We start from the raw sequence: 18,376 nt of genomic DNA, 5'->3' as shown, positions 1-18,376 counted from the left end.
AAACTAAATGTTGTTTCTGCCTCTATGCAGAATAATAAAAATAAGGATAACCCAGTGGGGCTGCACAGAACCAAGCAAGCTCCACTTATATATATATATATATATATAGCTTTATGGGTTTCCTAGAAATTATTACCCAGACAGTATCAGTGGTGAGACTCCTTCTACTTAAATACTTTTCTCATATTGTCAAACCTGAAGGATTTTACATTTCCCTGCCATAGTATTTAAGAGCCCAGGATGACCTTCATGCCACAGCGAATCATCAGAAGTGTACCTTTCATTTTTCAATTAAAAATTTTCTAAAGTTAAAGATATTTTGAATATTTCACCATGATCTTCTATTTAATTTTTGGAGGCAGGAGGTTTATGAAAATAATTAGAAAGGTGAAAACATGTTGCATAAGTTTCAAATCAAGAAATACGGCTTAATTATTAGAGAATAAGAACTATTGAAGAATTATTTCAGTGAAAGGATACAAAGTATATTTTGATATTTTAGCAAATTGTATATGTAATAAGTTTTTATTTAACAAAGAAATAAGAATGAAGTATTATTAAGAAAAAGAGAGCAGATTTTAATTAATTTTTGTAAAATTACAAGTCATCTCCCATTTCAGTTGTTTTAAGTATTTTTTTTGACCTAGGTAGACTTTGAACTTTTTTAATGTCAATTAGAAAAATTCAGAATAAATTCTATAGAAAGTTAATTTTCTCATCTATATTCCTCTACCATATTAAACAATTAGATTTTTTAAAATGTCTATATGTCTAATACAAAAAACTCTAGAGGTGATCTCAACTTTTTTTTTTCAAAGATCTTTAGCCAAAATTATCCATAAAGCATATGGTTTCTCTGTTCTATCATTCTTCATCTCTTTTTCTTCTAGCTTAGCAAAATGAATGTGTTGTTCGTAAAAACAACCTAATTAGTCATACTAAAAGGGCTATCAAGTCTGTGCATATATAGTAAATTTACAATATACTCTATTACCCGATTATGTTTACCAAAAAACAATCACTCCCATAAGTTTAATCTATATGCAATATTATCCATATTCCTTTTCAATTCTTAAGAGAGGTCAACAAAAAACAATTCATTATGAAACTAAAATGTTAGAAGTTAAGAAACAGAAATTATGTGAAAGCATTTGATCCATACCTAAATTGAATTAATTAAACTATTATGGATTTCTAGTTTTTTCTGATCTAATATATCAAATAATAATAAGTTCTTTATTATCTTTTCAAAGCAGAAATCTTTTGAGAAAAAGATTAATTTCTTGTATGTCTTTGAAAAAGTAGAAATGTCTTTGTTCAACAGAACTTATACATCACCAAGATAAAACTTTTTCAGATTGATTCCTTATTTCTCAAGCTATCTAATTAATTCACTTCTCCCTTCCCTGTTTCTTCTTTCTAAAACTGGGGTTTGATTTTTTTGGCATTCCCTTTAAGATGTTTTTATTCAAAAGGTACTGAATATACATAATTCATACAAAGTATGAAGTGTAGAATTTTAAAGTGATGAGTAAAATTTAAAACCATGAGTGACTTCATAATTCGGATGAAAAACTGTTTGTACCTAGAGTCTATGTTGTTTTTTTACCAAAGGTGGCTTTTTCAAATTGATTGGCTAGCTGGATAAAATACAATTTTATACAAAATTATTTCTGTAAAAAAAAGGAAGTGGCTCCTTTAAAGCTTGGCCTAAAATTGATTTTATTCTTAATAAAGTAGTTTTAAAGCAGAATTTAGATTGGTTTACAGTCTATTTTATTGGGCTCTTCCTTCTACTCCAAGCACCACAAATGTCACTTTTATATTTTTCAATTTATGTGATGCATGCTGCCTTGGTACCTAAGTGCAGGATACAAAAATGAAAACCAAAACTAATCAAAAGCTTCCGATGCTGGGGAGCGTAAAGCGGTTGTGATGGCTTACCTCTCAGGGCTTTATAGCCTAAAAATGCTTTTGATGCAACAACTGTTCATATAGACTTAAAGTTCTAGTAAAGAATTCTTACATAATTCAGAATTAATTTCATTTTCTCTTCTGAAATTGAAAATTAATGAAAAGAATCAAAATAGAAATTGTCTTAATATATGGACATAACTGGATTAATTGGTGTTTTGCTTTGCATAGTCTTCTGCCTGGGTGTCTTTGATGGTTTTTCATTGGTATATAATTGCTCACTCTGGAAATATCTCTCACTGCCATCTTCTAAATCATTTTTTAAAAAAGAACAATCAAACACTTAGATAACGAAACTTACCTACCATAAAACTAAGAAGATCAAATAATTCCCCATATCTGATTAATGGGATGGGAGACCACCCAATATATCTCTTCCATGTCAGTTAAATGAAAGTTATCCCAAATTTGAAACAGAGTAGCAGCAGTGATCTAAGTTCAAGGTAGGTAGAAGCCTTTTAGAAAATGTAAAAGGTTGTAACTTAGTAATTATATATTCCTTTTTCATTAAAGCCTTTCTGAGTAAGTTGCTTAAAGTGTAACCTAAGAACTGAAAAGTGGTTTTAAATTTGGATTTGTTGAAATAAATTAATTTTCCCTAAAAGTTTTATATTATAATTATTTTTAATAAATCTTCAACAAAGAAATTAGTCCTTTCCCCCCAAGAAAACCCCCAATCATCATAGTGTTAACAGTTTAGGAGAAAAATTAAGTAAAATCATAGAAAGTCCCCTTGAAAATATTACCTTTCCTTTGTCTGAGCACTTTTTCAGGTTTTGTCCTTGTTTTGTGACAACCTGAGAACAGAAAAAGAATGGGGGAAATAATTTACATCCCTTTGAGATATAAATAAGATACAGACATATTCATTTTTATTGACACTTAAAAATATGAGAAAAGCTAAGGAGTCTTCTTTCACAATATTGTAGAAATGTTCCTAAACTACTCTTCCTTTAACTTTCAGTCGAAATGGTAAACCAGTCTTTCTAATCACCATAATCCTTAAATATGTTGATGTGTTTGAACAGCCAGTGCTGCTGATTCCATTACAGTAATCATACTGTTGACAAACTGCAACAAATTGATTCAACCAGAAGTTACCTTCACGGTGTTTGGGGAGTTTATTTAAATAATATATTTAAGCAGACTCCAAAGGCAGAAATAATGATGTATAATCTGCAATGTAAATTGTACAAAATTGTTTCCAGTTGTGTACTTTCGAATGTTTTGGTGAAATGACCATAGCTAGACATATTGCTATTTTTCGTCTAAATATATTGCTATTTTACATTCATTTTGTTCATCATCTATTTTTGTAAAATATTAATTAAAAGGGAATGCAGTGGTGTCTTCTGAAGGAAGAGGAAGTCATCCCCCGAATCAGGGCAATGGAAGGTCGCAGAGGACGACCCCCCAATCCAGATAGACAGCGTGCTAGAGAGGAATCTAGGATGAGACGGCGCAAAGGTCGACCTCCAAATGTTGGCAGCAGTGAATTTCTTGATAATACAGATGCCAAACTCTTAAGGAAGCTGCAAGCCCAAGGTAAGAAGCATAGTATGTATGACTGAAATTTTAATTTAGTATGTGTGAAAAGTCATCTGCTTTTTGAAGACAAGTATTTTTTGTATTTCTAATTGTGTAGATTTTGTATGCTTGTGAATCAGACTTGGGAATATGAACTTAGCCACATCCACATCTCCTTAGGGTACTACTTTTAGTTTCCAAAGAGTGGAGAATTGTGGAAGAAAACAAAACAATGGGAAAATAAGGATTACCTACTAGTAACTGGAGTTCTTTGATTGGGTAATCTCCTTTTAAGAGCCACTCTCACAAACATGCACTGCCTTGTGTTTAGAATGTGTCCCAGCCATATAATCCAAATTACAGAGTTGGGGGTCAAGCTACTATGGCTTGCACAGGGAGGGAATCGACCAGCACTTGGCACATGCTAGAAGGCATGTGCCAACCTTCTGGAAATTCTCATTTCAACAGCTCCCGATTCCTTGAGGTGGTACATGTGAATAACTCCAATATGTATGGATCTGTGGAGTAAATTTTCAGTCAGAGAACTCCCATTACTGGTAAGTAACCCAGTCTTTTAGTTTGGATTCTTGTGTAGTCCTCTAAATTAGCTTTATTTGGGTTTTAATGGATAGTTTTATAATCATAATTGCAAGGCACACTTTCTCTATATTTCTTCATCATGCCCAAGTAGTCCATGATCAGAATAAAGGAGTACTTTAAGTACACCACAGGATATTTCCCTGTGAAGTAGTGCCTTCTTATTAAACTGAAAGAGCTCATAACAACATCAGATCTAGTTATGATTCAAAAATGATAAGTCATGGCTATTATGATAAAGGAAAAGTTTCCGTGTTACCTCTGACATGTGAAAAACTTACTGAAGTAAGCATTTCTGGCCTAGGATTTTAATAATCAATTGTCAGAAATGATACCAGAGTTTCCAGTTATGCATCCAAATATTCTTATATGTACAATGAATATACAGTGAAATTTTATATCTAAAAATTTTAATTATGGAATTTTTCTTTTCTTTGATAAATTTTAAAATATTTGTGATAAATAATATTCTGTCCCCTATGCAAAACCTGAATGTTGAGGGAGCTTTTTGTTCTACATATTATACTAGTATAGTAATTTCATTACTTTATAATTTCTTTTAGATTCTTTTAAGAAGGTATTTGCCTTAACAAATAAGTGTTAGTATGAGTAAAAATCAATACTCTGTCAAGCATAAATAATGGTCAAGTGCAACCTTTAGTTCCCAACATGTAATTAGGCAACTCAAGGATGTGTGAAAGGATGGATGGTGTGCATTGATAAATGGCATAAATTGTATGAGAACTTAAGATATATGCAGCTGTTTGAAGCCTCGATGGACTTTAACATTTATGTATAATATGCCTAGATATTATTATTATTATTATTATTATTATTATTATTAAGCATCTAAATGGTACTGCTTATGTAATTAGAATAATTTTTATTCTTAAAATTTAAGCAAAAAAGTAAATGCTCTTAGAATACAAACATTTGCATTGCTTTCTCCTTAATCATTACATCGTTCAAGGTATTGCAAATTCTTTATTTGTATTCATAATCCTTGTTAAAATGCCTTTTTGGTAAGAATTAACTTTAAGTAGTCTTTACTTGATTTCCCCCCCTTTATCCTTTATCCTTTTTTGCCTTCGGTGTCATGATGTTTCTAGTTCTTTTTATATTTCTGACCAATTCTCTAAGTTCTTTCATTTGCTCCTTGTCTTTAACACCTTAAATTGCCTTTTGCACACTCAATTCTTGGTCTTTTTTCTTCTCTCTTTCTTTCTTGATAACTTAATCTCCACTATTTTATTTATACTGATGATATTCAAGTCTCCATATACATCCCATCTTTCAGTCCAAAAATTTCTATTGATAGATAAGATTTGACTTCTTCAAAACGTGCCACTTTGGCCAAGGATGTATCTTCTTCTGTCTCTTTTCCTGCTTCTTGTAGAAGTGCTCAGTTCTTCCCATCCCTTAAAACTTCCACTTGATTCTGTCATTTACGTCAAGCTGCCATCTTAGGTATCTCTTTCTTTCAAAGGCAAATTCTTGTAATATCTTTTTTTCTTCCCACTGTTCTAGTGAAGCTGCCTTCTGCAAGGTTATCAATAATCTCTTAATTGCTAGATCTTCTAAGTCTTAGAGAGCAACTTTTTTTTTAACTTCTCTTTAGTATTTGACATTGTTGACACACCCCACCTGTAAGATAATTTTAGTGTTGTGACTTGAAATCTAGATTTAAATGGTCGCCAAATAAAATCCCCAAGTCAGTCTGGAAATTATGGAGATTTTAATTTTTATAGAAAGAAGGAAGTAAGGAAAGGAGAGAAAGAGAGAGAGAGAGAGACAGACAGACAGACAGACAGACAGACAGACAGACAGTGGGAGGGAGAGAGAATGAAAGGATGAAAGAATGAATATGAATTTAAACTGCTCTAGCTCAGGCTGAACCAGGCATAGTTAAAGGCCTTGACCAAAATGGAAGGGAGTCAGTCTTATCACTCACCAGGAGACCGTCTCTAAGCTGGGTTCCAGTCCTCCCCTGAACTCAATCTCCACTCTGACTTTTTACCCCTCCTTTTAAAGAAATTTTCTCTTATGTCACCTCCCCTAAATTTTCACACCTACCAATCACAGTAGACACTTTTTTCCAGGACTGCCCATTCTTAGTTCTCACCACTCTTTAGTTCTCACCTTCTCTGGTTAGATTATATCTTCTGAGTACTTCACACTTCTTTGTTAAGCTTACCTTTTGTGAGTTACTTGACCTTTTTGTGATTAATTTTGCCTCTATAGATACTTAACACCTTTTTGTATTAGATCTAATAATAATAATAGGTTCTAGCTTCCCTAAAAGGTATGAGTTATGTACCTTCATTGTTCAATCAGGAGTTTACAACTTTATCTTCCTCTAAAGTATGTCTAATTAGGATGGAGTAATTTTAAAAGTTCCCAATACATTCCTGATTCTGTTAGACCAAGTATCTCCATTGTTACAATAAGGAAATAGCTAAATCAAATCTTCTGAAGTACAGTCTGAGTAGTTTTTAAGATTCACACACCTTTTGCCTACTTTGTCCACCTTTTTACCCCTCTGATGACTCTAGTTTTTGCCTTTGTTCTACACTTGAACCAGGGGTATCTTCTCAGGCTCCACCCAGAACTCTATACTTGCACTCTTTGCCTTCTTTTGTCTCTGGTCACAACTTCCTCATTCAGGCCTTTATCACTTCCAGTGAAGTCAAACTGAAATAGAAACAGGAGGATTGGGGGAGGGAACAGTACAAAGCACTATCCTTAGGAATCAGAATCCCTGTGGGCTGTATGTGAACATTTTAATCTAGTTTGGGCTGCTTCATTTTTGACACTTCAGAACCAGAATATTTATATCTTCCTAGTAGTTTTCTTTCTTCTTGGCATTCCCTTTTCTTACTTTCCCCAAAAAGTGTCCAAAATAATCATTCTACATCTCAGGACTTACCATGTCACTCACCTCTTCCTCAAAAAACCTTTAGTAATTCATTTTACCTATTAGAGTAGTCCATCTTCAGAGACATTCCATATTATTCCTCTTTGAGTATTCTGTATTCCAGCCAAACTCACATAATTATTTCAAAATTCAATACTTCTTTACTTTTGCAAAAACTGTATCTCTTCATGCCTTAAGTACACTTTTGTGCCATTTAAGAACTGTAGCTTTCTTCACGGGTTCATGTTCCATCTTCTGCCAGAGAATTTTTCCTGATCTCCTTAATTATTAATATTGTGTGCCTTTTCAAATTGCACATGTTTTTATTTTGTTTAACTATTATTTGCCCCTAGTAGCATGTAACCTTCCTGAGGGTAGGGATATAAATACAAAATATGAAATTATTTTTTTAATTTATAAAGATTTTATTTTTTTAATTTATAAAGATTTTATTTTACCAATTACATGTAATAATAATTTCCCACATACGTTTTCTGAAATTATATGATCCAAATGATCTCTCTCCATCCCTTCTCTCCTTATTCCCAGAGCTAATAAGAAATTTGATCTGGCCATGAATTATCACGTCAAACATTTTTCCATATTATTAAAAAATTTTGTTTCTTTATCAATTTGCACATTTTATAATGTAATGATGCCTAGGTTGCAAAATTCAAGGAATCCTTGTGGTTCTGTTTTTAATGTACATCTTTCCCTGATGTAGACATATATTACTGCCTCAGTGCTGACCCCATGGAGCAGCTTCAGAATAGTCTAGCAAACAATAAGCACCTGATTGTGTGCAAGACACTGGTAAATATAGAGATGAAAAACAGCTCAAGAAGTTTAAAGTCTTCTGAGAGAAAAGCTACATAATCAGATAATTATCATATAAGGTAGGATGTCAATAGAGAAAGGAAGACATTTAGACAAAGTACTCTAAGATAATTTAAGGAAAGAGAGTGTTTGCAGGTGGAAACTCAGAGAAGACATCATTTGTGAGGTAACACATAAGCTGAGCCTCAAAAAGAGTGGAAAATTTTGAAAAGCCAAGATGGGAATAGAGTACATTCCTGGCATTGATGGATGCATTAGTTGAATACTTGGTTGCACTTCTCTGCACCCCAGAATAGCTGTGCCTTAAGGTTCTTGATGTCTTGTTACTTTCTATTTGAAATTAGACATAAGATTAATTCATTCACACAAATCAGCTCCACCTAGGTGTTTGAAAAGGTAACTGTGGTTTACATGAAATGGACAGCCTTCTGTGAACCATCAGTTTCCATATTTTTATGTCCTCTTGACTAATTCTCTTAAGATAGTAATGTCCAAAAATTTAACTGCCCAATGTTCAAAGTACTTTATATAAATAAAGCTTTTAGTCTCTTGAATTAGAAGATTTTTTTGGAAAGATTGAAGCTGTATTTTAACGCTGGCTTTTTACATAGATGGAATAAAATTACATCTTCTTTTGCAATTTTAGTGTTGACCAAGGGGTAAAATAAATACCGCAATTCTAAAACAACTATCTCTATCATAAGGATACAACTTTATAGGATCTTGGTTGAAATCTATGAACAATCACATCTGCTTAATTGTTTAAGCTATTGATGAGAGCAGATGCTTGCCATGATTAATTAGTACAGTGCAGGAGTGTTGCTTTTATTTCTTGAATTTATAAATTTATCCTATAGTAAATTCCATGCCACTGTGTAACATGCTGAGTTCTAAAGACTACCAAAAATGGCAGGCATTGTGGTACAGTATCTTGTTTAGAAGAACTTTGGTAAATATTTTGCCAGAAGAAAATTGCAATAGTTATCAAGTTTGTTAACCTTTCATCTTGAGGTTAGTTAGAATAATTTTGATGTTGTCTTTGAAATATTGTGATACTTCTTCTGTAATTCTTTTGTTAGGGGGAAGTCTTGTGCTGATGCTTAATCAGTTCCTGCCTTCTCTATGTACAAAAAATCTCAATAGGTAATTGATTTAGGAATTTTACCATTTGAAAGATTGTAAAGTCAGAAGTTTATATTGTTATACTTTGGCTGGTGTTTATTCTTCATGGAGGCTACTCATAATGGTGGAAAGTATATTGAAGTGATTATTGAATTATTGATCTCTTACTCTTTCAGTGAGTTATAATTCTTCTGAATTATTTCATAAGATCATATAAAATATGGATGACTATGAAGGAGTCTTAAGTTTAATAACTACCTAAGATTTCTAGATGTCTTGATGCTCTATACTGTGTACTATGTCTCATTATCATCTTTATATCAAAAGACCAGCTTATATAACCATTCTTTTCATCATTAGTATAAATAGTTTTAAAAAGATGTAAATATCCTACTTTTCCAGATTTATTCCCATCAAAATGTCCTACCAGTTGTTTAACTTCAACTTATCCTTTTAGGCCTTATATTTTTTGATTCTATGGCTTCAAATAGGATTCCTGCCCAGTATTAGACTATACAACTAGATAGATAGATAGATAGATAGATAGATAGATAGATAGATAGATAGATAGATAGATAGATAGATAGTAGATGCTGTGTACTAAATTCTAGGGATATGAATATCAGTAAGAGAGTTTCTTTCTTTTTTTTAACTCTTACTTTCTATCTTAGAATCAATATTGGTTCCAAGGCAGAAGAACAGTGAGGACTAAGCAATGGGAATTAAGTGACTTGCCCAAGGACACATAGCTGGGAAGTGTCTGAGGACAGATTTTAACCTAGGACTTCCCTTCTCTAGCCTGGCTCTCAATCCACTGAGCCATCTAGCTGCCCCTAGTAAGATAGTTTCTGACCACAAGGAGCTTATTTTTTAGTGATGGAAGATAATACATAAAGGAGGAAGGTGGCATGGCAGACAGTTGGCCAGGTGTGAGTGTGGGTGCTTGCCTGGAATTAAATAAGATTAAATGAAAGCCTAGTGTCCCACAGGCAGAGTCCAAGTTTCTAGTATAAAGTATGGGAATGATGGCCAAAGTGTAGATAGCATCTTATGGAGATATCCAGGAAGATTCCATCTGGAATGCAAATTTTTTTCACATATATCTAATTTTCCTTAATGGCTCAACTCAACTGCCACTTCCTATGTTGAGCATTTCCTGTTTTTCCCAACTTGTGAGTGCTTTCTTCAGATTTTTAAATATTCATTTATCTTTATACACACTGTATCCTCCAAAAAATAGAAATTTGATGTAGAAACCTTTTTATTTATATTTTTAAAAGCCTAACCAGCATCTAAGAATGTTTTTGTATTTAATAAATGCTTAATAAATGTTCAATTAATGAAAATTATTCTTTATTTTGTGTATAGTCATAGTCAAATCAGTGGTAATATTGTTTCATGGCATCTGCTATGCCAAATATGCTATTTTGTAGATGTTAGCTCAAATAATTAATCACTTCACTATTCATATTCATATCTACCCCAAAATTTTCCTTCAAACAGGAGTGCTGTTGCAAAGTTATTATGTGGACACTTTTATCTTTCAATAGTACGTTCCAATAATTCTTTGATTATATTGCTCCAGAGGTTAGAGTTTTTCAAGAAATAGAGTATTTGGTTCCTAGTGTCCTAATATAGTTAAAATAAGAATTTATTAATTGTTTATTATGTTCTTTAGGTTCAGTTGTAAGCAAAGATATAATTATATGCCCTATGTGTGTCAATGATTTACCTGCTTTATCATGGGCTAAAAGTGGTGTAAATAATATGCTGATGCTTTGCAAACTTTCCAGTCCAGAAGGTCTAATGACTTTGACCCCTCCATAAATCAGCAATTTTGCTGGCATTTTCACAGAAAAAGCTAATAATGATCAGCTTATCAGATGCTGATCTGCAATGAGTTTGTCTAAATGACTTTTCTTCTATCCAATGACATTTTTGCTTGAAACATAGTTTTTCATCTGTGAAATATATTGAATATTATCAGTCTTTACAACATCCTGTTGATGATTGCATTGCTAACATATTCAAAATATTCCTTTGTCCATATCTATTTGATGGTTGTTTTGGGTTGGCATATGCCATGTGAAAAATTTATCAATATAGACCCTGTACATTCTCAAGAGAGGTTGCAGTGTTTATTCTATTATTTAATTGATATTCAAGTTTTCTCACTTACGGTTTTATTACATCTATTTTAATGGGAGGGGATTGAGTTTATTTTTTTCTTTCAAGAAGAAAATGACCTTTCGTCACTTATGTGAATGAAGGATGGATAAGAGAAGTATTGGTTTCCTAGTCCGTCATAGAAATATTAGGGGGTTGTTTAAAGGTGGTCTGAAAAGGAAATAAGAAAAATTTATCAGTTTCAGGAGAACTTCTGAGTTATGACAAACATGAAGAATAGGTGACAGATATGTTAACTAACCATGAAAAAAAAATCAGAGACCCTTTCACATAGGGATCAGCTAAAAGGGAGGATGATGTCAAGGAGTTAGTATCATTTTAAACACTCACTGTGATGCACTCTCTTTTAAAGGTTTTTTTCCTGCACATTCAGGAAAGATTTTCTAATATCAGGTGGCACTGACATCTTTCTCTTTTCATGGCATCCTCTCTCACCCCACAGAGTAAATTGCATGGATGATTATAGGTGTACTATGTCTCAACTTCCATAACAATGACATTTGAAACATGTTTCTTCATTAGTTTTAAAGCCTTCTCAGTCTTCCAGGTATTACAGTCCCTATGCTGCCCCAGGGAATCAAGTATTTCTCAATCCATAATATTTTCTGGACTATACATAAATATCAGACTTTTGAAGAGGGGAGCTAGGAGGCTCAGTGAGGGGAGCATCAGGCCTGGAGTCTGGAGGACCTGGGTTCTAATTTGACCTCTTATACTTCCTAGCTGTGTGACCCTGGTCAAGTTACTTAACCCCAATTGCCTACCCCTTATTTTCTTCTGCCTTAGAATAAAAATCAAGAAGGTAAGGATTATAAAGAGATATATAGAGAAAAAAATGTATGGGCTTGGGGGGGGGGTGTCGTTGTGATTTCTGGAGGTCATGGAAACAAAGTTCTAACTGAAAGACCATGGTGCTGATATGTTAGAATATCTCCTATCTTCTCATTTTTTAGAGGGATGGTACAACAGAAGATATTATTCAGATAGCTAAATTCTTGTATCATAGGATTTCACTTTATATCCAATGATGAATCTTCTCTTGATCAATGGAGTTCTACTTTCTTTGGGGGTCAGCCTGAGCATCCCAGAGTTCCTCTAAGACAGATTTCTCCCTGTTCAGGAATGAAATATAGGCAGGACTATAGTTAGTGATGAGGGATATGTTGATGAACATGTGCATCAAGTTGTTGAAAAAGAACTACTTTGTGAGGAGAAAAGCAGTCCAGTTATTGGTGGGAAGTATACAAAGGTAGAAGTGTGTCTGAGAACAATTTGTCTTTTCCATGCAGATATTTGGCTAGGAGATGTTATGTGATTGATACCGATTTAATCGAGATGGCAGTGATTGGCAGTGTCCAGAAACAAAATAACAACTGTCTTTTGCCAGAGAAAAGATGCTCTGAAAAGCTGTGGAAATATTTGTTTTTAAATCAAAGAATTGATGGGAAGTTTCATCAATTGTGGGAAATCTTTCATAGTAAAGAAACTGGACCATTTTCTCTGAGAATATCCATCATCATCATGAAATCACTTCCTCCAATAGAAGTAGATCTCTAGAAAAATTTAGGGATGTTTTTCATGATATGGAGCAAATGCAAGAATCTTCAAATTCTCCATCCTATCCTTGATCTCAGCATGTTTCAGAGGTCTGTACATATTTGCTTGGTGTCATGTCAGGTCAAGGTTAACTAGACCAACTAGGAGTCCAGGTGAAGAGTCATCATTTTCAATGCTCAAAAGCCAACCTTTCATAGAAGAGCCTCTTTTATACTTCTTCCAAGGCACATACAGGTGGGGGAAATGGATGAATACTTGATCAGAGATGAATTTCTTTTCTAGGTGCATGATTCTATGTACAGAGCCTTTTGTGGAAAAAAAAAAATTGTGTTTACAATGGCTATCAAATATTCTAATAACTTCCAGCAAGGTCTGGGTAACTGAAATTCTCTGATCACATAGTTGTTTGGAGGAGGATTTGGGTTCCCTACATACAAAATGCCCCAAATCAGGCTTTCATGATAATCCATAAACTGATAAATAAAACAACTTGGGAAAATTATTCACCCAACCTACTACTGATTTCAGACTTGGGCCTGCTCCCAAGTTTGTTCTCTGATTGTAATATGATAGGGTATGGATCTCCCTCCATATGGTAGTTTAGCAAATTTTGAAAAGCCATAGTATCTCTTTCTAGACTATAGCTATACTTTGTAGCCTAAACTCTCTGGACAAGAAAATTCAGGAGTACATTAGTTTGGGGAATGGATTGATTTGGGTTTTAGGTGGGATCATGGCGGTGTCATTAGAGCTAGAACTGCAGAATCTCAGAATTTGAAGATTCTGAATCAGAATTGCTTTCCATCATGGTTTGGCAATGAATCATCTGGCTTTTGCTAGAATTTTTAGTGATGAGAAACCCACTCAATCCATTCCATTTTGGGATAGCTCTTTTTGTTGTGAATTTCTTCACCCTAAAGTCTTCCATGCCTGAGATTCTCTCTCTCTCTCTCTCTCTCTCAAAAAAAAAAAAATATATATATATATATATATATGTGTGTGTGTGTGTGTGTGTGTGTGTCTGTCTGTCTGTCTGTCTGTCTGTCTGTCTGTCTGTCTTTGAATTCTGGCTTCTCTGGTTTCCTTCATGTCACAACAAAATCCCAAACTTCTATAAGAAGACTTTTTCCATTCCTTAATGATAGCACCTTCTTTTTGCTGATTAACCCCCAATTTATTCTGGGCACAGTGAGATTGAATAGGTTCTTTAAAATATTTATCTCGTTTTACATAGTTGTTTTCCCGTTGCCTCCCCCATGAGCTCCTTGAGAGTAGGGACTGTCTTTTGCTTTGGTTTGTATTCCCCACAATTAGTATGCATCTGCTACATTGTTGTTTAGTCAGTCATTTCTAACTCTTCATGATCTTGTGGACCATTCCATGCCAGTGCTGCCTATGGGGTTTTCTTAGCCAAAAAAAAAATCTGGAATGATTTGCTATTTCCTTCTCCAGTGAATTAAGGCAAACTATGGTTAAATAACTTGCCATAGGTTCACACAGCTAGTAAATTACTGAAGCTGAATTTGAACTCGGATCTTCCTGACCACAGGCCCAGCACTCTATCCACTGAGCCACCTAGCTGCCTTACCTGGCATATAGTCCACACCTAATAAAAGTTTCTTGACTGATTAATATCTTCCTCTCAGCAATTTTCTCTTTTTGGCCATAGTTCTGATCTTGAAAGCTAAAGAGAATAAATCTAATCTTTCTTCCCTCTGACAGCCTTTTTAAAATTTTATAGACTGCTATCCTTTCCAACTTTCTTTCTCCACCTTCCAAGTCCTCTTTTTTCCAGGCTAATCATCTCTAGTTCCTTCAACTTATACTTGTATGGTTCTCCCAACTTTAAACCCTTCCTCTCCTTTGTCCCTCCTAAAATATGGCAACTCAAACTGTCCATAACATTTCAAATTTGATCAGAACAAGATAGATTTATGGGACTGTTCACAGAAAATTTCATGAAGCCTAATATCAATTTAGTTTTCTTGACTCCATATCATATTGTTGAATCTGAGTACTAAAACCCCAAGTTCTTTTTCAGTTGGAAGATTACCTAGCTAGTCATACTTGCCCTTTGAAAAGGATTCATTGCTGTGACTGATTTTTTTTAACAAAAATGTCTAACTTATTATCTGTGCCCTCATTACATTTTAGCTTATCAGATATAGTTTAATATTCTTTACAATGGAATTATTCACTTCTAATGAGTCCTGCTCAAACAACATGGTTTGTGGGTTGCCTACCAAGGCAAAGAGGATGGGTCTGGGATGTACAGGAGGAGGGTCAATACCATCTAAAGGCCACACAGATAGTTTGGAGCAGTGACAGTTTAATGATTTGGGGGTCTATAATTTATAGGGAAAATGATGTAGGTTAAGGGATTAGGTAAGCCTTTTGCAAGGACAATGGTTAGTAATGATTTACAAGATGGAGACAATAGATTTAGATTACCTCAGTGGCTCTATACGGAATTTTTTATAGGATAATAAATCACAGGTAAATATGTAACCATCTAGAAGATTCTCTGGGAAATGTTTGGTTTCGGGGTGTAGATCAAGGACAACTAGTTGTTGCCAAGTACAGGAGGGGTTTTAGGGGCCTTATGTGATGCCTAGGTTGTGTGACTGATTCTGGACAGACCATGGCAATCTGGGGTTCACTCTCACTACTGGGGGCTCCAGACTTCCAAAGCAGAAACATTCAATTGTTTGGAGTAGGTCAGAAAGTACTTAGTGATGACCTACTTCTTTTTGTTGTTGAAATGCCTCTCTGGTGAGTTAAGACTTTCAAATATCAAATTATATTATAAAGAGGTAATCATCCAATATATTTGATATAAGTATAAAAAATGTAAAACTAGAATAGTAAGTCTAAGTCAAATTTAAATAAGTATCAAAGAATGAAAAGCTCAGCAGCCCACTGTTCATTATAACTGAGAACATATTGGTGAAGTAGTCAGTATTTAGAAAAACTGGTGAGCACATTGGCAGCAATTAGGTTTAACAAGCATGAATATCATATTCCCCATGGAACTCAACATAAGTGCCTAAATTGGAAAAGTTTCCTCATAAAGTAGAAAAGAATGAAATCAAGTACCTTTTATAGCTCTGACTTTGGGGAGAATTTCAATCAACTAATTATAAAGTTAATCACAAAAAAATGAAAAATCATTTTATTGTTGTGGAATTGAAAATGTTTTGCACAAACAAAACAATGCATCTAGGCTATGAAGGGAGAAATTACTGTAGAAAAAAAAGGCTTTGCATCAACTATTACCTTAACAGAAACCAAGAGTTCCTTTCCAAAGTATAAGTGGTCATTGAATATAAACAAATAGTTGTCATACGAATTATTCCTTTAAATCACTAATCATAAGAGAAATAAAAGTCTATATAACTCTTAGGTTATAATTTACATGAAGAATTTTCAGATATGAAAAAAAAGTTGGAAATAGTCTGTGTTGGAACATCTGATTGTTGAGGGACTAGCACTCTAAAGTACTCATTGTTGTTTGAGCTATGAATTGATCCAAATCTAGAAGGCAAGTTGGAATTGAAATTAAAATAAAAGAGCCATTAAAATGGCTCTACCTTTTGATCCAGAGATCCCACTGCTGGGCAAATACTGCCCCCACCCCCAAGGAAGACTGAGACAGAAATAAAGATCTGTTAAATACATCAAAATATTTTTTTATATTTACATCTATGATCCAGGTGAAATTTTGGAGTATATAGTATAATAGAAATTTAAATGATTTTCTACCATATTGCTATTTTTTCTAATTAAAAAAATGAATCATTTTAAAATTAAATTTCTCAGTCATTTGTATGCATTTGTACTAGAACCTTTTAGGATCTGTTATGCCTTGTTTATTTCTTTTCTACTTTCTTCCCAGTGCCAGCTAGTTTCCATGAAAAGTATTTCATTTTTAAAGCCTGAAAATGCAAGTCCACTTTAATCACCATTTTTTTGAAGTCTTACTTGATATTCTTGCCTGTTTCTTTCTACATATAAATTGTGTTATGGTTTCATCCAGGTCAATAAAGAAATTCATTGGTATTTTGATTGCTATTGTATTGTCCATAAATTAAGTTTTGGAGAACACTGTCATTTTTACTATGTTGAACTTAACTTATTCATGAACACTGAATGACCTTCCAATTATTTAGTTCTTCCTTTATTTCCATCAGTTTTATAAAAGTTATGTGTATGTCAAGGTAAATTAATCTCCAAATATTTAATTTCTTTGTTGCTCTAAGCTGGATTTCTTCTTTATGCTGTTTCTAAAATCTTTACTGTCAAATTGTTATTTTTTTCCTGTCAAACCCCAAAATAAGAAAGCTAGGATTTCATTATGTAAAAAGCCATAAAAATCATCTTAGATGTGCAAAACAAAATGGGACTTTTTCATTAAAAACTCTATTAAGGGTAAAATTATTTGAGACCATTTAAATTAGGTATGGTGTGAAACTATCATTGACATGCTATGTCTTTTTGTATCTTTCAGAAATAGCAAGACAAGCAGCACAAATAAAGCTTTTGAGGAAACTTCAAAAGCAGGAACAAGCTCGAGTTGCCAAAGAAGCGAAGAAGCAACAAGGTGATCAATTCTAGATGATTGTGAATTTTCATAGTGTCATTATTGGCATCTTTATTAGCAGGATTTGATACTTCATTCCATGTTGGCTAACATCTGCCCATGGGTTTTTTTTGTTTGTTTTGTTTTGTTTTTAAATAGCAATAATGGCTGCTGAAGAGAAAAGAAAGCAAAAGGAACAGATAAAGATAATGAAACAACAGGTATGTTTGGACACCCAATTTATTTTCCATAATGAAGGCCATGTTTTTGTTTCTACATATGTACTATTTCTATTTAAATTTCATAAATACCTACCTGTAAGGTTAATGTTTTACATATTATTTTGTATGTATGGATACTTTTCTTATTTTAAGTAAAATTTTGATTCCTTTTTAGAGGACTTAACACTATTTATTTGATTTCTTAGAATAAATGCCAGTAAATAAGAGAGATATAATAAGCATGCTATTATGGTTATGTAAGAATAAATGTTCATTTATTTAATAAATTTTCATTTTTTATTCATAAATTTAATAAATTTTCATTCATCAAAAAGCTCCTTTTTTAATTGAATTTTGAGGATGTATTTAAATCTTGACTATGGAGTAATACACTTTTACATAAAAGAAAACTTGAAATTTTTATGTGAAATTTTTTTCTGCTATAACATTGTAAGATATTAAGAAAAGCTAAATATTAAAAATATAAGGGGGTCAGTCATTGTCAAATATTTTGCTTCAGTTTCATTCCTCAAGTGACTTTAGAGTTGCTTACAAGGCATTAACAATAGAAAACCAAATCTTGGAAACATTTCATGTTAAAACAGCTTCCTCTTAAATTATTTGGAGATGTCTTTCTGGAATATCCTTTCTCTTTGAAGTTAAAAGGTAGCTTTCAAATTAAGCTTACTTGAGCAAAATGTTAAAATTGACAAGTTTTTCATCTTTGGAAATAAAGGAATGATTGAAATGCTTTCTCATCTACCTTTTACTATGTGTTAGCAATCAAAGGGAGATAGGAGTGTGATTACCATAATCAAGTTTTTTTGGTCTTTCCTTTAACATTCTCCTCCCCTCCCTTGT

General features: G+C 33.3%; 1 protein-coding gene across 32 annotated transcripts in view; it reads left to right on the top strand.

The window, feature by feature from the left end:
* The window catches only part of BAZ2B (bromodomain adjacent to zinc finger domain 2B), a 335,625-nt gene that overhangs the window by 243,207 nt on the left and 74,042 nt on the right, over window positions 1-18,376 (top strand). For all 32 annotated transcript variants that reach the window (XM_056793926.1, XM_056793916.1, XM_056793915.1 and 29 more), the window contains 3 exons: window positions 3,309-3,519; window positions 17,223-17,315; window positions 17,454-17,515. In XM_056793926.1, the coding sequence (XP_056649904.1) occupies window positions 3,309-3,519; window positions 17,223-17,315; window positions 17,454-17,515 (366 nt within the window). The remainder of the gene's footprint in view (window positions 1-3,308; window positions 3,520-17,222; window positions 17,316-17,453; window positions 17,516-18,376) is intronic.

Source organism: Monodelphis domestica, chromosome 4 (genome assembly GCF_027887165.1).
Source record: "Monodelphis domestica isolate mMonDom1 chromosome 4, mMonDom1.pri, whole genome shotgun sequence".
Lineage (NCBI taxonomy): Eukaryota > Metazoa > Chordata > Mammalia > Didelphimorphia > Didelphidae > Monodelphis > Monodelphis domestica.
The sequence above is the reverse complement of the archived record's forward strand: the minus strand, read 5'-3'. Positions and strand labels throughout refer to the sequence as shown.